Raw genomic sequence first — 19431 nt, forward strand, 5'->3', positions numbered from 1 at the left:
TCTATAGCCCTTTTTTAATGACTCCTAACATCCTGTTTGCTTTTTTGACTGCTGCAGCACACCGAGAGGATGTTTTCAGAGAACTATCCACAATGACTCCAAGATCTCTCTCTTGAGTAGTTGTAGCTAAATTAGGCCCCATCATATTATATGTATAGTTGCGGTTATTTTTTCCAATGTGCATTACTTTGTATTTATGAACATTAAAATTCTTTTGCCAGTCTGTTGCCCAATCACTTAGTTTGGTGAGATCTTTTTGAAGCTCTTCACAGTCTGCTTTGGTCTTAGCTACAGTACAACCTGTGCTATCACTACGTGGCCATCTGCCATCCCGTGAGACATTCCACCATCCTGACAAACTCCCTGGTGATGAAGATTGGCCTGGTCATTCTGTTATGTGGATGCATCCTTGCACTGCCCTATCCCTTCCTGGCGAGGCAGTGGCCATATTGCAGAACCAACATCATCCTCAGCACTCAGTGTGGGTATGTCTACACTACAAAGTTAGTTCGAACTAACGGACGTTAGTTCGAACTAACTTTAATAGGTGCTACACTAGCGCTCCGCTAGTTCGAATTTGAATCGAACTAGCGGAGCGCTTAGTTCGAACTAGGTAAACCTCATTTTATGAGGACTAACGCCTAGTTCGAACTAGCTAGTTCGAATTAAGGGGTGTGTAGCCCTTTAGTTCGAACTAGTGGGAGGCTAGCCCTCCCCAGGTTTCCCTGGTGGCCACTCTGGCCAACACCAGGGAAACTCTATGCCCCCCTCCCAGCCCCGGACCCCTTAAAGGGGCACGGGCTGGCTACGGTGCCCGTGCCAGGTGCAAGCCTGCCAGCACCCAGCTAGCAGACCCTGCACCTGGCACGGCACAGAGCCACCCACCCGATGCCCCCCAGCCCACCCCCTCTTGCCGGGACCAGGCTGGCGGCTCCCGGGAGCTTGCCCTGGACCGCAAGAGGCGGGCACCTTCCTGGGCTAGTGCGGACATCGTGGAACTCGTCCATGATCTCCGCACTAGGCACAGGAAAGTGGCCGTCTAGGGCAGGAGAGCTGCCAGCCTGGCCACCCAGGACCAGGTGTGCATGAAAATCAAGGGGGTCCACTGAGACCCCCGACACTGAGCCCTGAGCTTACAATGGCCGTCCTGGGTCAGACCAAAGGTCCATCTAGCCCAGTAGCCTGTCTGCCGACAGCGGCCAACCCTAGGGACCCTGGAGGGGATGGACCGAAGACAGTGACCAAGCCATTTGTCTCGTGCCATCCCTCTCCAGCCTTCCACAAACTTTGGGCAGGGACACCACTCCTACCCTCTGGCTAATAGGACTCCATGGCCCCAACCTCCATCACTTTATCTCACTTCCCTTTAAACTCTGTTCTAGTTCTAGCCTTCACAGCCTCCTGCAGCAAGGAGTTCCACAGGTTAACTATTTGCTTTGTCAAGAAGAACAACTTTCTCTTACTAGTTTCAAGCCTGCTACCCATTCCTTTCCTTTGGTGTCCTCTAGTCCTTCTTTATGGGAACTCAGGAAGAACTTTTCTGAATGCACCCTCTCCACCCAACCCCTGTTTTAGAGACCTCTATCCTGTCCCCTCTCCGTCTCCTCTTTTCTAAGCTGAACAGTCCCAGTCTCTGTAGCCTTTCTTCATCTGGGACCTGTTCCCAACCCCTGATCATGTTAGTTGCCCTCCCCTCTCCCAGCCTCTCTCTTCCCCTCTCCCACCTCCTTTTCCCAGTCTCCCCCAGTTTTTTTCAATAAAGACAGAGTCAATGTTGGAAGAAACGTTATCTTTATTTTGTACATCAATAAGAAGGGGGGCTAGGGAAGGGTAAGTGGAAGGAGGTGAGGGAGGAATGGGGTACGAGCCCCCGATGGGGAGGACTGGGCTGGCTCTGAGGGCTTCTGGGGGTGGAAGCTCTCCTGCAGCCCCCCAATTACTCCCTCTCCCCAGATGGCAGCCTGTGGCAAGTGCAGCCGGGCTGATGGCCGAGTGGTGTGATGTGCCCAGTGTGGGCACTCAGGGCACTCCAAGCCAGAACTTCTTTGCAAGCGGGGCACCCCTTAGAACTGTGTGTCCAGGGTGGGGGTCGGGACCCTTTAAGCGCAGCCCTCGGCTAGCCTGAGACAGCATCTCCATGCTCTAAGTCCTCCTTTTATGCCCTGCCGGCACTGCTTCCGGCCATCCTTAAGCCCTGTTCAGAGTCCACTCAATGTGGACTTACTAGTTCGAACTAGCAAAACGCTAGTTCGAACTAATTTTTAGTTCTAGATGCGTTAGTTCGAACTAGCTTAGTTCGAATTAACTAATTCGAACTAAGTTAGTTCGAACTAGCGCTGTAGTGTAGACGTACCCTGTGTTCCCCCAAAGAGGCCCCACTGGCTGTGACCGGTTGGTAGGTCTCTGGGTGGGAGGAGACGTGAAGTTGAGGAGTTCCCACCTCCCAGGAGTGGGAAGCTCACAAACCCCAACTAGTTCTGGAATTCACCTGGAGAGGATGGTAGCCGAGTTAGTCTGAACAGGATAAACTTAAAAAACAACAAGTTATCTGGTTACATTAGCAAAACATGTAGCCCACTTCTTCAGATGACTGAATTTTCTAAGGGTATGTCTACACTAGAAAGTTAGTTCGAACTAACGGACGTTAGTTCGAACTAACTTTCCTATGCGCTACACTAGCGCTCCGTTAGTTCGAACTTAATTCGAACTAACGGAGCGCTTAGTTCGAACTAGGTAAACCTCATTTTACGAGGACTAACGCCTAGTTCGAACTAGCTAGTTCGAACTAAGGGCTGTGTAGCCCTTTAGTTCGAACTAGTGGGAGGCTAAGGCTTCCCAGGTTTCCCTGGTGGCCACTCTGGCCAACACCAGGGAAACTCTATTGCCCCCCTCCCGGCCCCGGAGCCCTTAAAGGGCCACGGGCTGGCTACTCACTTTGTGCCAGTTGCAAGGCTGCAAGCACCCGTGCCTGCACAGCCTGCACCTGCCACACTATGAGCCAGCCATCCGAGGGCTCCCAGCCCTCCACTGCTCCCCACGACCAGCCTGGCGGCTCCCGGGAGCCTGCCCGGGGGCGCAAAAGGCGGGCGCCCGCCTGGTCAAGTGCGGAGATCGTGGACCTCATCGAGGTTTGGGGGGAAGCCTCAAATGTCCACGATCTCCGCACTAGCCACCGGAACGCGGCCGTCTATGGACGCATGGCTGCCAGCCTGGCCGCCAGGGGCCACCAGCGCAGCCGGGAGCAGGTGCGCTGCAAGATTAAAGACTTGCGGCAGTCCTACTCCCGGGCCTGCCTGCCAGGGGCTGACCCGGAGGCCTGCCCCCACTTCCATGCCCTGGACCGCATCCTGGGGCCTCATGCCGTCCCTGCCCCCCGGGACGTGATTGACCCCGGGGCAGAGGGACCGCTCCTGGACACCGAGGAGGAGGAAGAGGGCTCTGAGAGCCAGGAGCCTGCTGCCAGCCTTCCCAGGACCCGGGACCCCCGAGGCACCCCACAGAGCCGCTCGCCTGCATCATCAGAGGCCGGGGAGGCGTCCACCTGTGAGTACCCTCGTGTTCCCCTTATGTGTACGGGGGGCTGGGGCGAGAGGGAGCCCCGGGACCGTGCGCCTGGGCCTTGCCCACTACGGAGCAGCAGCTGGGGATCCTGCAGGGGCCCTGGCCTTGCAGAGGGGAGCTGGGTTTCACACACCTGGGCCCCTGGGGTAATTGACCGCTGGTCTTCTTGCACCACAGCTGCAGCACCGGGGACTGCAGGGCGCACCACCCCGCCTGCAGCAGCCGCCCGCGCCCGGGCAAGCAGGACAGCCAGGAACCAGGAGGACTACCAGAGGCGGCATCTCCGGTTCCTGGACCGACAGCTCCGTCTCCAGGACCACTGGGTCCAGGAGGACCTCAGGCTGCGCCAGAGGAGTCTGGAGGCCCTGGAGGAGCAGGGCCGTGCCCTGCGAGGCCACCTCCAGAGCCTGCTAGACCGCTTCCCATTTCCTCCTCCCCCTGCTCCCCCTCTTGCTCCCCCTCTTGCTCCCCCTGCTCCCCCTCTTGCTCCCCCTCTTGCTCCCCCTGCTCCCCCTCTTGCTCCCCCTCTTGCTCCCCCTGCTCCCCCTCTTGCTCCCCCTGCTTCCGCTCCTGCTCCCCCTGCTTCCGCTCCTGCTTCCTCCACACCCCCTGTCCTCTCTGCCCCCCCCTCCACAACCATTCCCCACCGACGCCCCCGGACCCGCAGTGTGGCGAGACGGGAGAGGCACCCAGACTCCCACCCCTGAGCTTTCCTTTCCCTTCCTCCCTTCCCTCCCCTCCCCTTCCAGCTCCCTCGTCCCAGGTTTCCCCCTCCCTTCTCCCACCTTCATTCCTCCCTCCCCCACCCCAGTTCTGTGAAATAAACAGACGTTTTTGTTGGAAAAACAGGTGTCTTTATTTGACAGTAGGTAGGAAGGGGGAAGGGGGGGGGTAGGGTGGAAGAAGGCCCCGGTGGGGCATGCAGGGAGAGGTCAGTCCTCCTCCTCCTCCACCTGGAAGCTCTCCCGCAGGGCTTCCCGGATCCGGATGGCCCCCCGCTGGGCTTCCCGGACGGCGGCGGTGCGGGGCTGACCGTAGTGTCCAGCCATGCGGTCAGCCTCAGCCATCCAGGCTGGCAAGAAAGCCTCCCCCTTCCGCTCACACAAATTGTGGAGCACACAACATGCCGCCACCACGGGAGGGATGTTGTGCTCGGCCAGGTCCAGACGGGTGAGGAGGCATCGAAAGCGGGCTTTCAGTCGCCCGAAGGCCCCCTCCACCACGATGCGGGCCCTGCTCAGCCTGTTATTGAAGGCCTGGCGGGAGGGATTGAGGTGTCCCGTGTAGGGCTTCATGAGCCAGGGCTGCAGTGGGTAGGCGGCATCCCCCACCAGGCAGACGGGCATGTCCACGTCCCCGACCCTGATGTGGCGGTCGGGGAAGAAGGTCCCGTCCTGCAGCCGCTGGCACACGGAGGAGTTCCGGTACACCCGGGCGTCGTGTGCTTTGCCGGACCAGCCCACATTTATGTCCGTCAACTGTCCCCGGTGGTCACATACGGCCTGCAGGATGACGGAGAAGTACCCCTTGCGGTTCACGTACCGGGACGCCTGGTGTTCCGGGGCACGGATGGGGATGTGCGTCCCGTCGATGGCCCCCCCGCAGTTGGGGAAGCCGAGGGCGCCGAATCCCCGGATGACGGCATCCGGGTTGGCGAGGCAGACCACCCTGCGGAGCAGCACCCGGTTGATGGCCTTGACCACCTGCGGAGAGAGACACAGCAAAGCGTCAATCAGTGGGGCGCCCGGGTGGCTGGGAGCGTGCGTGCCCTGGCAGTGCCCCGCGCCCCACTCCCGGAAGCAACCCCCCTGGCGGCGTGTAGTACGGCCGGGACAGCCCGACCCCTCCGGTGCGGGGCGCCTTCGCCTCCTCCCGCCCCCCCCCCCTTTGTCCCTGGGGCGGCCCATCCCCTCCTCGCAGCCCCCCTCCCCCCCGGCTCGGTGGCCGACGAGCGCCGTACCTGCATGAGCACTGCTCCGACAGTGGATCTCCCCACGCCGAACTGGTTCCCGACGGATCGGTAGCTGTCCGGCGTGGAGAGCTTCCAGAGGGCGATGGCCACCCGCTTCTGGAGGGGGATGGCGGGCCTCATGCGAGTGTCCCTTCTTTGCAGGGCAGGGGCGAGCCACTCGCAGAGCTCCAGGAAGGTGTCCCTCCTCATCCTAAAGTTCTGGGTCCACTGTCGGTCGTCCCAGTGCTCCAGGACGATGCGGTCCCACCAGTCGCTGCTGGTGTCCAGACGCCAGATGCGGCGGGGCACGCCGGTGCCGGGGCGCCGCCGCGGCTCCTCCACGGCCCCCAGGGCGGCCAGGCGGAGAGGCAGGGGGCTGACGTTCCCCAGGTGGTGCCAGGCAGCCTCGAGCCATTGCTGGCAGGCTTGCAGCAGCAAGTCCAGAACGTGCACCAGAAGGTGCAGGGCGAGCCGTGGCTCCATGTTGCCACCTGCGGCGGCCCCCCCGAAGGGAAGCACCGACACAGACGGGCACAGAGACCGACGCTTTGCTGTCCCTCGGCGAGGTTGGCAAGCAAGCAGGAAAAGCTGAGAACCGGCTGTCCAGGGGGGGTCCCTTTAAGCACGAGCCTCAGATAGCCTCAGACAGCAGCCACACAAAGCAACTGCTGACCTGATGCCCTGCCAGAACCGGTTTCAGCTGCCCTTAAATGCCCCCCTGCGTCCAATCAGTGTGGACGCGCTAGTTCGAACTAGCAAAACGCTAGTTCGAACTAGTTTTTAGTTCTAGATGCGCTAGTTCGAACTAGCTTAGTTCGAATTAACTAATTCGAACTAAGTTAGTTCGAACTAGCGCTGTAGTGTAGACGTACCCTAAGTGTGTTCCCCCGTCATCTACGGTGTGAGGACCAAACGGATCCGGGACAGGCTGCTTCAGTTCTTTACTCATACAGGGACTAAAGATTTCTCCTGAGGCTGTGGATCTCAACCCACACTCCCTGGTGTGTTGGCTGGTGACATGGCGTTTTTTGGAGAAACAGTGACTTGCCAATCAAAGAAACTTTAAATTATTTGCTGACTTTATGGTTTTATCTCATCGTGACATATGGGGGAATCCATCTGGCATGTGAGTCGAAGCCCGGATGAGCCCTGTGTTGGTAGCAGCGCACTAGAAATAATAAATAATCATCTCCGTTTCATACAGAGAGAGGCTGTGACCGAGAGCGAGGAAGTGAGTTATCCGCTGTGACCCAGCGACTCCGTGGTAGAACTGGGATTGTTCCCTCCCAGCTCACTGGTCTCTGCTGATGCTTTATCTCTGTTGAAATGAGCCATTCTGAATGCTCAGCTGTAATTGCCTGAAGCCCCATTGATATTAGGGAAGATCCCCAGCCAATGGCAATGAAAATACCACAGTTCCGGGCTGTTCTCAACCATGAGAGAGACTAAGAAAGGGTATGTCTACACTACCCCCCTAGTTCGAACTAGGGGGGGTAATTTAGTCATACGGAGTTGCAAATGAAGCCCGGGATTTGAATTTCCCGGGCTTCATTTGCATAAATCCGGCCGGCGCCATTTTTAAATGCTAGCTAGGTTGGACTCCGTGCCGCGGCTACACGCGGCAAGGACTACCTAGTTCGGATTAGGCTTCCTAATCTGAACTAGCTGTACACCTCGTTCCATGTGTCACTGTGCCTCAGTGGGACACCGCTGAGGAAGCCAAATTCAGGACAAACTCCTGAGAAAAAGGACAGACTCTGGTGGTTGTTCCATCATTACATTATACCAAGTCGGTAACAAATATAGAATCCTAGAACACTAGAACTGGAAGGGACCTCAAGGTGTCATCAATCCATTCCCCTGACCTCATGGCAGGACCAAGCACTGTCTAGATCGTCCCTGACAGGTGTCTGTCTGACCTGCTCTTAAATATCTCCAGAGAGGGAGATTCCACAACCTCCCTAGGCAACTTATTCCAGTGTTTAACCACCCTGACAGAAAGGAAGGGTTTTTTTTTCTACTGTCCAACCTAAACCTCCTTGCTGTAGTTTAAGCCCATTGCTTTTTGTCCTGTCAGAGGCAAAGGAGAACAAATTTTCTCCCTCCTCCTTCTAACACCCTTTTAGATACCTGAAACTGCTATCAAGTCTCCCCTCAGTCTTCTCTCTTCTAAACTAAACAAACCCAATTCCTTCAGCCTTCCCTCATAGTTCATGTTTTCTAGATCTTTCATCATTCTCGTTGCTCTTCTCTGGACCGTCTCCAATTTCTCCACATCTTTCTCAAAATGTGTAATATAGACATAGCCAAAGTTTTGCTTGCCATGGGCCTTACCTACCAGCTCTCTGAGTTTACTAAAATTTGCCTTCCTGAAATCCATTGTCTCTGTTCTGCTGTTCTACCTTAGAATCATAGAATCATAGAACTGGAAGAGACCTCAGAAGGTCAAGTCCAGCCCCCTGCTCTAGGCAGGACCAATTCCAACTAAATCAACCCAGCCAGGGCTTTGTTGAGCCGAGACTTAAACACCTCTAGGGATGGAGACTCCACTACTTCCCTAGGTAACCCATTACAGTGCTTCACCACCGTCCTAGTAAAATAGTTTTTCCTAATATCCAACCTGGACCTCTCCCACCACAACTTGAGACCATTGCTCCTTGTTCTGCCATCTGTCACTACTGAGAACAGCCTCTCTCCATCCTCTTTGGAACCTCCCTTCAGGAAGTTGAAGGCCGCTATCAAATCCCCCCTCACTCTTCACTTCTGCAGACTAAACAGACCCAACTACCTCAGCCTCTCCTCATAAGTCATATGCTCCAGACCCCTAATCCTTTTTGTAGTGGGGGGCCCAGAACTGGACACATTACTCCAGATGTGGCCTCACCAAAGCCGAATAAAGGGGAATGATGACATCTCTGGATCTGCTAGCAATGCTCTTCTTAATGCAACCTAATATGCCATTAGCCTTCTTGGCTACAAGGGCACACTGTTGATTCATATCCAGCTTATCTTCTACTGTAACCCCCAGGTCCTTTTCTGAAAAACTACTACTTAACTGGTTGGTCCCCAGCCTGTAACTATGCTTGGGATTCTTCCGTCCCAAGTGCAGGACTCTACACTTGTCCTTGTTGAACCTCATCAGATTTCTTGTGGCCCAATCCTCCAATTTGTCTAAGTCATTCTGTACCCTATCTCTGCCCTTAAGCGTATCTACCTCTCCCCCGAGCTTAGTGTCATCCGCAAACTTGCTGAGGGTGCAATCCATCCCCTCATCCAGATCATTAATAAAGATATTGAACAAAACTGGTCCTAGAACCGAACTTTGGGGCACTCCACTAGAAACCGACCGCCATCCTGACATCGAGCCATTGATCACTACCCGCTGGGCCCGTCCTTCTTGCCATCTTTCTATCCATCTTACCGTCTATTTATCCAATCCGCAATCCCTTAACTTGCTGGCAAGAATATTGTGGGAGACCGTATCAAAAGCCTTGCTAAAGTCAAGGTATATAACATCCACTGACTTCCCCATGTCCACCGAGCCAGTTACCTCATCATAGAAGCTAATCAGATTGGTCAGGTACGACTTGCCCTTTGTGAATCCATGCTGACTATTCCTAATCACTTTCCTCTCATCCAAGTGCCTCAATATGGATTCCTTAAGGATCCCTTCCATGATTTTTCCAGGAACCGAGGTAAGACTGACCGGCCTATAGTTCCCTGGATCATCCTTCTTCCCTTTTTTGAAGATGGGCACTACATTTGCCTTTTTCCAGTCATCCGGGATTTCTCCTGATCTCCATGACTTTTCAAAGATAATAGCCAAAGGCTCCACAATGACATTTGCCAAGTCCCTCAGTACCCTCGGATGCACTAAGTCTGGACCCATGGATTTATGTACGTTTAGCTTTTCTAAATAGTTCCTAACCTGTTCTTTATCCACCACGGGCTGTCCATCTTCATCCCATCTTGCATAACTTGGCGCAGAAGTCCAGGAGCTGACCTTGTCCGTGAATACAGAAGCAAAGAAAGCATTGAGTACTTCAGCTTTCCCCACATCATCTGTCACTAGGTTACCTCCTTCATCCATTAGGGGCCTGTAACGGGAGAGCCCGTCCTGCTCCCCGTCGTCTCTGCTTCCCCCCCTTCTACGTAGTCCCCCTCACCACTTGTGCTACCCCACTTCCCTCCTTCCTGTGCTGCGTGCCTCTCCTTCTGTGTTCCGTGCCTCCTTCCTCTGCTGTTCTCTCCTCCTCCTCTGTTCTTCCCTCCTCCTCCTTCTCCGCTCCTTCCTCCCTCTCCGCTCCTTCCTCCTCCGTTCGCTCTCTGTCTCCCTCCTTCCTCCTCCTTGCTCCTCCGTCCTCCCTTCCTGTCTTTCCCTGTTCCCCTTTTTTAAATCCCCCGCCGGCGTCCGGTCCTGGTGACGTAAGACGCCACGTCACCAGGCTCCTCCCCCGCCGTGCGTCCGGGTCTGGTGACGCCAGACGCCGCGTCACCAGGCTCTGCCCCCGCCTCACGTGGACGTCCTGACGTCTCCCCACCCCCGCCGCGCCGCCCGTTATCCAGGTCGCGGCAGAGGAGCAGGCCCTGCAGGATTGCCGCACTCCCTGGGTGGCGCCCAGGAGAGCCAGCGCGATCGCGGGCTGAGTGCGGGGCGGGCCGCCGGGTGGGGTGTGGGGGCGGCGCGACCCGTCACAGGGCCGCACACCCTCTCTGATCACCTTCTTCTTGTTAACATGCCTGTAGAAACCTTTCTTGTTATCCTTCACATCCTTAGCCAGTTGCAATTCCACTTGCTCTTTCGCCTTCCTGATAACCCCCCGGCATTCTCGAGCTATAACTTTAAACTCCTCCCTGGACATTTGTCCAAGTTTCCACTCTTTGTAAGCTTCCTTTTTGTACTTAAGTTCACCAAGGATTTTCCCTGTAAGCCAATCCGGTCTCCTACCATGTTTGTCTCTCTTGCTACGCGTCGGGATGGTTTCTTTCTGTGCCATCAATAAGGCTTCTTTAAAATACTGCCAGCTGTCCTGGACTCCTTTCCCCTTCATATTAGCATCCTAGGGGATTCTGCCCATCAGATCTCTGAGGGAGTCAAAATCTGCTTTTTTGAAGTCCAAGGTGTGTATTTTACTACTCTCTTTTCTTCCTTTGGTCAGGATCCTGAAATCTACCATCTCATGATCACTGCTTCCCAGGTTGTCACCCACCTCCACTTCCATTCTCGTTGCTCTTCTCTGGACCTTCTCCAATTTCTCCACATCTTTCTCAAAATGTGTAGTATAGACATAGCCAAAGTTTTGCTTGCCATGGGCCTTACCTACCAGCTCTCTGAGCTTACTAAAGTCTGCCTTCATGAAATCCATTGTCTCTGTTCTGCTGTTCTCCCTTCTACCATTCCTTACAATCATGAACTGTATGATTTCGTGATCCCTGTCACCCAAGCTGCCTTCCACTTTCAAATTCTCAACCAATATAAAATTGTGTCTCATGACACTGGTTAACTGGAATCCAAAATTTCAGTCTCCTGAGGCATCCCAACCCTGGGTACCCCACCTGGACACTGGACTGCAAGATGAGCAGTTACCAAATAGCAATTTCACCACCTCTAACGTTATCCTATAACTAGGAGTCACCAAATGAAAAGAATAGGTAGCAGGTTGAAAACAAACAAAAGGAAGTTTTTCTTCATGAGGTGCACTGTCAACCTGTGGAACTCCCTGCCAGAAGATGCAGTGAAGACCAGGACTTTAACAGAGATCAAAAAAGAGCTAGATGCATTCCTAAAGGTTAGGTCCATCAATATCTATTAGCCAGAATGGGTAGGAATAGTGTTCTTAGCCTCTGTTTGTCAGAGGCTGGGAATGGGTGACAAGGAGGGATCTCTTGATGGTTTCCTGTTCTGTTAACTCCCTCAGGGGTACCTGGTATTGGTCACTGTTGGCAGACAGGATACTGGGCTACATGGATCTTTGGTCTGTCCCAGTCTGGCTGTTTTTATTCTTTATTAATCAACTATAATTTGTAAGTATACACAGAGCAGCAAATTTCTCCGTACCTCAGCTGAGAGCTCAAGAGTTCTCGTCTTCCTTTGGGAGGGTCCCTTAATTGCTGTTTCCTGCTAAAGCTGGATATGTAGCCCAGAAGCCCAGACGTGGATAGAGACATTAACTAGAGTGTCTCCAGTCTCCAGGTTGGTTACATCCAGATGCTGCCTTGCCCCTAGAGGCTGAGTTAACCCCACAGAGATGACCCAGAGCTGTGTTATAAACCAGTGCACACCCCTGTGCCGGCTCTCGGCGCAGGACGCTGCTGCAGACGCTGGGCTGAGAGAGGTGCAGAACGCGGCTGCCTGTGGGGGAATCCCAGGGAAGACACGTCCCTCTCAACACTCACAGGTACCATCTCCTGCTGAGGAGCTGCCCTGCTCCACACACCCAGTGCAAGGTGGGGGTGATGGATGAGTGAGGAAGTCGGTCAGGAAATTAATCTCCTCCAGCATTATGGGCAAAATGTACCTCTTGGCTGATTCTCACCCCTGCCCCACCCCAGCAACTGGCCTCTAGCCACAAGGCAGCTGCCTTTCAGTGACTAGTAGCTCCCTCAGTACAAAGGATGTTAGTCAATGTACAACGCAAGGCTAGATTCTGAAGCGCTGGCCAGTATTTTGTTCAGCCACCATTGAGGGAAAACTCCTGTTGGAGTGAGACCTGAGGAAAGACCTCAGGGGCCAGCTGTGTGTGAATGCACAGACACAGTCATCTCTTCCCCTTGCATCTCAGTGATCTGCATGTGAGCGGGGTGTTACCTGACATTTATCTGCTGGGAACTGGGGATGCGTTCAGGCTTCGCACTGGAATGGCTGTAAGGCTGTGCCCATCTTCGCTTGAGAAATTAGCCCAATTCTTATGTCTGAAATATTGAAACAATCTTTGAAAGTCAATGGAGACCCCCAGCATGGGAAATTCAAGTCCCAACACTTACATTATGGCAAACGTATAAGCAACTGAAAAGCTTGTCTCCCAGTGGAAGAGTCCAATGGCTCTATCTGAAAGTGGTGACCCTAGGCCCATATACAATGACCAATCCATTTGTGAATCCCACTACGCTACTTTCTTTGCTCCAGTAATGTCTGTGGCCGGGAGTTGCACAGGACATACTTCCTCATTTTTCCCCTCCATGAACATGTTGTATGTTCAGACTTTTCCGTGAAATGTAAGGTTCCCTTGTTTGTAGGTTGTGAGGCAAAATGGCTGGTCTACATTCGTCATTGGCAGAGTCATAAATTTTAAGTTCTGAAGGGTTCATGAGATAATTCTGTCAGACTTCTTTTGTAACACAGGGCATTGAATTTCACCCTGTTATTTCTCTATTGACCCCCAATGTGTTCTGTTTGACTAAGGCCTGGTCCACCCTAGGTTAGTAACTCATAGAATCCTAAATCCTAATCCAGTTTTACATGGGTCAGCTTGTCTGACCCTCTGCCAAAATGCAGGATTTGTGGTGCCTGAATCAGTAGAGACAGGTGGCTCTCTACCATCCTGTGGACAGCAAAAGAGCTTCCACGATCTCTAAAGGCATCTGGCTCTGTCCTGCAGTCCCTAAGGACAGGATTTTTCTTCCCTGAGATTTATTCTTCATCAGCTCTGCTGCAGTTTGACCCATCACCTCTTGTGCTGCCCTCTGTGGCGAGAGAGAACAACGTCTCTGCATGTTTGTTTCATGGCAGCCTTGCAAGTCTCTGAAGATCACCCTCATCAATCTGCTCTTTTCCAACTTAAATGGACCCCGTTCCTTCAGGTAGCAACTAGGATTGAAATTCCATCCCTTTTCACATCTTTGCCCCTTAACTCTGGATCCTTTACAACTGCTCTACCTCCTTCCTATAGATGACGAGTGCCCTATCCCCTAGGCCACAGGGGAAACTGCCCCACCACCTTACCGTCAGGGTGCCCTTTATCCCTCTGGCCCTGACCCCCACCCAGGACTAGAACCCACAACCCTGTCCTTCCCAGGTGAGCGCCCTAGGCCGTGGGGGGAAGCCACCCCACCACTATGTTGGACATAGTGTTACAACTGAGTCCTAACCAGTGCTGAGTAGTGTGGTATCATCATCTACTGGGACTTGCATCCTATGCCTCTGCTAATGCAAGAAGAATTTTATCTCCTTTATTTTGCAACAGAAAAAAAAATTCCACACCCCTGGAAGAATTCTTCCCTTGACCTCGCTACCACCATTCAGATAGGTGGATTTATCTATGTTGACTGGAGAACCACAATTGTCAGCATAAGCACAACCTATGCTGAAGCTCTCTGGCAGTATCGCTGTAGTGTGTGAAGTGTAAACGAGCTCTCAAGCAAATCTTCCAGAAAAGCAAATGGTCTAGATCTGTATTCTTGTGACGTTGGAAAATTTGCCACTTGCAGTGTGTTCCAAAGGTTAGTCACCTTCAGTGCTAAACATTCGGCCCTTGCTTCCGATTGCAGTAAGTCTGGCTTCCTCTTCCAGTTGTTGGACCTTCCCTTTCCTTCCCACTAGAGAAGCCCATTAAAACTCACAATTTTCTCCCCATGGAAGTCTCCACGTGACGGTCGTTTTGAGAAGAAAAATTACATGAAGCTCTTTAAGTGTCCGTCACTGACGGGTGATTTCTCGGTCTCAGATGATATTTCTGTCTCTTTTCTGCACCATCTCCAATAAATGTGGACCCCCGTCTGTTTCCCCAATGCCATGTCCAGAAGTAAAATCCTTCTCCTGCTCCAACTCATCACTCCTCTGTTCATGCATCCAAGAGTCCCATCCATCCTTTTGCCCTGAGCATTGCACTGGGAGCTTGCGATGAGTTGTTTGTCCAGAGTGTCCATGAAATCCTTTTCAGGGTTCCTGCGTTCCATAATGTTATGTCATAGTCTGTGGGCCAGACCTGCATTTGAGAGAGTAATTGTGCATTTGATTGTATTGAAAAATCTTGTTTGCACGGGTCCCGCTTACAAAATATTCATAGAATCATAGAATCCTAGGGTTGGAAGAGACCTCAGGAGTCCTCAAATCGAACCCCCAGAATACTTAACCTCGGCCTGCTCATTATAACCACTCTGCTAATCTTTTGGTTGTCCAAAAATTGTATTGGTAGTGGTCTTTCTATTTCATTGCAGAGGATTTATGAGGTCAATACAGAGTAGCATTAGGCTCGGAACACAGCCCTGCAGAAACTGCCTAGAAATATCCCCATTGACTAACAATGGCCCATTGACGACTGCTTTCTGAGATCTCCCAGTTAGCCAGCTATTACTTAACGTAAAGTGTGGTCGACTGATATTACATACTGTTCATTTTTTAAAAGCTGAATGTTCTCCCCTTTTAAAGAAAATGCTTCAGAGAAATCAAAGTTGCATGATTCCTGTCATGACCTTGAGAGATGGCCAGCAGCCTGGGGACTAAGGCTACATCTAGCTTGCAACCCTCTTCTGACAGGGATGCAAATCAAGCACATTGAAATTGCTAATGAAGCAGGGATTTAAATATCCTACGCTTCATTAGCATAAACGTGGTCACTGCCTTTTTTCAAAAGGGAGGGGTTTTTTAAAAAAAAAATGGCAGTCTAGATGCGGCTCTGTCAAAAATAAACCCTTTTTTTCGACATCCTGTATTCCTCAAAAAATGACATTTACAGGATCTGTCGAAAAAGGGTTTATTTTTGACAGATCTGCATGTAGACTACCATTTTTTTTTAAACTCCACTTTGAAAAAAGGTGGTGGCCACGTTTATGCTAACGAAGCGTGGGATATTGAAATCCCTGCTTCTTTAGCCATTTCAATGTGTCTTATCTACATCTTTCTGTCGATAGAGAGGGGTAGTCTAGACACACCCTAAGGGGTTAACTATGTCTATGTACCTAGCCAGGTATTTGCTCAGTCAATAGAAATGCAGATAGGGATTTCAAACTGAGACAAAGGAATTTTGGGGTCTTCCCTCCTTTGTCTCTGAGCCAATTGGCTCTCTAGATACTGAGGGAGACAGAAGACATGTCTCTTTCCAAGAAAAAGACTCTTCATAATGTGTAAAGTAGGGTAAAGTCGAGATAAATCCATCAGGTTTTATTGTTCTCTGTTTTGAGAATTTGGATCTGATGTCTGTGCTGTTAGAAATGGTTTTTCCTCTCTTTTGTAACTAAGTTTTGGTCCATGGGGGAATCCTCCCTGTGTATATTAATTGGTGGCTCTTACCATCTAGCCATTCCAGCTATGCTTGTAAGTGGGGTATTGTTTTAATAATAAAAGTGGTTTTTTTAAGTAACTCAGGAAAATCTGTCTGTGGGATCCGCATGCATCTGACGAAGGGACAGCAATCACAGAGTGCAGCATGTATTTTGTCTTTTCTTTTCAAGCTCTTTGGGGAAAAGATCTTGGGGTGCCCTGGGGTTGGTTTCAAGCGTCCACCCCCATTTGTGAGTTCAAAAGCACTTGATGGTGTCAGCAGATTCCCCAAAATCTGGGTATTAGGATTTTGGGGGGAGTTTTTGCACCAAAGCCTGCAGAGATCAGATTTTGGGGTGTTTTGCAGGCCCCACTTCTGCATTCATTGTGCCAGAGGGGGACAGCCATGACAGTTCCCTTGCACATCAATCAAATCTTTCCTCTCATTAAAGAACGTAAGTAATTTTATTTTACAAGACCTGTTCCTCATAAACCAGGCTGTCGTCTGGCATGAATTATACTGGTTGAACCTCTTTAGTCCAGAACTCTCTGGTCTGGAAACATCCATCATCCGGAATCCCCATTGTCACAGCCCGTGTCAGAATTTCCTTTTATGCCAGCTACATCCAAACGAGAGCATATGTCACTCACACACGATGGGGATGTGGCTCACTGTCCCTATGGTGGCACTTAGACCACATACAGAGAGAGAGAATGAGTTTGCTCTACAGCCTTAGCGGGGAGCCAGCTGGCTTTATAGCTCAAGCTGTAGAGAAGGGGTGAGGAACCCCAGGCCCAGGACTGGATGTGCATCTGGAGCACACAAAATCTACCAGCCTGTGCCTGCTAGACTCGAGTGTGTGAGGAGAATGTGGGGAGTGTCTTTCTCCTCCTTGGCTTCTCACTTGTGTGATGTCCCTGACGCGTTTTTCTGCAGGTCAGCGGCACCCTACCTAAAAAAGCTTCCCTGCCCCTGCTGTAGAGGCTCACGCACTAAGTTCTGGGGGTATTTCTAGACTACAGGCTTTTGTCGACAGAAGTTCTGTCGACAGATACTGTCGACAAAGCTTCTGTCGTCAAAGAGCATCTAGACTACATCCAGTTCTGTTGACAAAGCAAGCCGCTTTGTCGACATGACAGTGTAGACGAAAAGGACAGTGTAGATTCAATAATGCCTTCTGTTGACAGAACTCTGTTGACAAAAGGCGTTATTCCTCGTAGAATGAGGTTTACATACATTGACAAAACTGCTGAGTTTTGTCAACATTATGTCGACATAACTCAAAGGCAGTGTGGACGCAGGTATAGTTTTGTCAACAAAACCCTGTAGTCTAGACACACCCTGGAAGTCCCAGGTTCAACATGTTATTCTCCATCCCATTCCTTAAGCATGGATGTCAGGAGAGGGATCAATTCATGGAGGAGAATTGATATTCATCAATAGCCAGGATGGGCAGGGATTGTGTCCCTAGTTCCTGTTTGGCAGAGGCTGGAAGTGGGTGACAGGGGAGGGATCGCTTGGTCATTCCCTATGGGGCATCTGGCATTGGCCACTGTTGGCAGACAGGACACTGGACCAGATGGACCTTTGGTCTCGCCCAGTCTGGCCATTCTTATGTAAGCATGTACATATTGTCTTTGGCTACTACTGGGAAAGGCACAGTTTGTCCCGTGGAACCGCTATCAGCGTCTCCTGGGTCTTTACCTTGATCATGAGGATGGTTCCTCTGGTACGTGCCCTGACAAACTTACTTTTTTTTTCAATTTCAGTTTATGAGCAAGGGGGTGAAAGAAGAACCTCCTACAGTTTGGACTCCCTAACCTGGCCTTCCTTGCATTACCAGAAAATAAGGGATAATCCGAATCCATACCCGTCCCTCCCACTGGTGCCTCTTACAGTTTCCCATACAAAGACATGGAGGAATTATTAGGGCCTGGAGCACCTTCCAATATGGAACTGGTGCTAGTAGGGTCAGTTGTTCATAATTCATTTCTCTGAATAATGAAAATGTCACCTACACTGTGTGAAGAGCAAATGGTCAGTTTCACCCATGAGAACAGCTTCCTCTAGTGCATGTCGTGTCATATACTAACATTAATATATAAGGTATTTGTACGGGGACCAAAGTGGGCTGTGCCCACGAAAGCTCATGATACCATCTACATGTTTTGTTAGTCTCTAGGGTACTGCAGGACCATACTTTGTTTTTAAAGGTTTTTTAATATTAATATTATCTCTCCATTCAGGTAGTTGTACTGGGATCATCACACTAGGCACATACAGGAAGTCAGGGGAAAGGAAGATACATGCAGGGGACACTGTTCTGCCTCAGATTCGGACACCTTCCCTAATGTGCTCCATATCAGACTCCAACACCACTGATTTCATCAACCCTTCCACCTTCATCCTGCTGGGCATTCCTGGCCTGGAGATGGCCCATGTCTGGATCTCCATCCCTTTCTGCGTCATGTACACCGTAGCCCTCTTAGGGAACTTCATCATCTTGTTCATTGTGAAGAAAGAGCCGAGCCTCCATGAGCCCATGTACTATTTCCTCTGCATGCTGGCCATCACCGACCTGGTTCTATCTACATCCATCCTTCCCAAAATGCTGAGCATCTTCTGGGTCAATTCCCGGAAAATCGATTTCAGTGCCTGCCTCACCCAGATGTACTTCATTCACTGCTTCTCCGCAATTGAATCAGGGATCTTCATGGTTATGGCTTATGATCGCTACGTGGCCATCTGTGATCCCCTGAGACATTCCACCATCCTGGCAAACCACAATGTGACCAAGATTGGCCTGGCTGTGTTGTTGCGTGGTATTATGCTCATACTGCCTTATCCTTTGCTGGCAAGGCGGTGGCCATATAGTGGAACCAACATCATCCCCCACTCTTTCTGTGAGCACATCGCTGTGGTGAAGCTGGCCTGTGCCGACATCCGCATCAGTAGTTACTACAGCCTCGCTGTGGCATTCTTTGTGATTGGCATGGATGTGTTTTTTATCATCATGTCCTACACCCAGATCCTCAGGGCCATCTTCAGCCTCCCCACAAAAGATGCCCGGGTCAAGACTTTTGGGACTTGCGTCTCCCATGTCTGTGTCATCTTAGCCTTTTACATCCCAACTCTTTTTTCCTCCATCACACACCGGTTTGGTCATAATGTGCCCCTGTATTTCGTCATTCTCATTGCCAATGTGTACCTCCTGGTGCCCCCCATGCTGAACCCCATCATCTACGGGGTGAGGACCAGGCAGATCCGGGACAGATTGCTTCAAATCTTTACTCATAAAGGAACTTAAAGATTTTTTTCCTGGCACTTTTGGTCTCAGACTGAGTCATGTGCAGAGCTGGCTGGTGAAATCGTGCCAACCCTCTTAACGGGAATCCTTATTGAAACTAACATTTATTATACAATAAAACATTGGTTAAAAGATATGTACACAGAGGAATACACTTCATTGTAGATAGTGAGCTTTGTAGCTGCAAAATTTAGTCCATAGTTTACTGTCCAATGTCCAACATCATGCTCAGGGTGGTTTATCTAAAGCCTGGAGTTTCAATCCTTCTGACTTAGGCTGACTCTGCATGAAACCTTAAGCAGATCTGAGATAAAAGGGATCAAACGGTCTTTTATACAGATTCAGGTTTCTCTTCACATTTCAGAACCTTTTGGTGAACAATAGGCAATCCTGGACATGCCATATAGTCCTGT

General features: G+C 51.2%; 2 protein-coding genes across 2 annotated transcripts; both read left to right on the plus strand.

The window, feature by feature from the left end:
- The first annotated feature begins 2913 nt into the window (after positions 1-2913).
- LOC142830936 (uncharacterized) lies at positions 2914-6761 on the plus strand. Its single transcript, XM_075938971.1, has 3 exons — positions 2914-3543; positions 3739-4127; positions 6717-6761. The coding sequence occupies exons 1-3, from the start codon at positions 2994-2996 to the stop codon at positions 6759-6761; spliced, it is 984 nt and encodes a 327-aa protein (XP_075795086.1). The 5' UTR covers positions 2914-2993.
- Positions 6762-18017: 11256 nt separating this feature from the next.
- LOC102450721 (olfactory receptor 52E4-like) lies at positions 18018-19018 on the plus strand. The gene is given in 2 exon segments (XM_006127840.2): positions 18018-18056; positions 18059-19018. Coding segments are annotated over 2 exon segments (999 nt in total).
- The last annotated feature ends 413 nt before the right edge of the window (positions 19019-19431 follow it).

The sequence above is a fragment of the Pelodiscus sinensis genome, chromosome 1 (assembly GCF_049634645.1).
Source record: "Pelodiscus sinensis isolate JC-2024 chromosome 1, ASM4963464v1, whole genome shotgun sequence".
Classification (NCBI taxonomy): Eukaryota; Metazoa; Chordata; order Testudines; family Trionychidae; genus Pelodiscus; species Pelodiscus sinensis.

Excerpts from the sequence above, each read along its gene's own strand:
- LOC142830936 (XM_075938971.1), top strand. The coding sequence starts at position 2,994 with ATGAGCCAGCCATCCGAGGGCTCCCAGCCCTCCACTGCTCCCCACGAC. Across the intron at positions 3,544-3,738 it reads GGCCGGGGAGGCGTCCACCT|CTGCAGCACCGGGGACTGCA; the intron begins GTGAGTACCCTC and ends CTTGCACCACAG. Across the intron at positions 4,128-6,716 it reads CTCTTGCTCCCCCTGCTTCC|AGAGAGGCTGTGACCGAGAG; the intron begins GCTCCTGCTCCC and ends CGTTTCATACAG.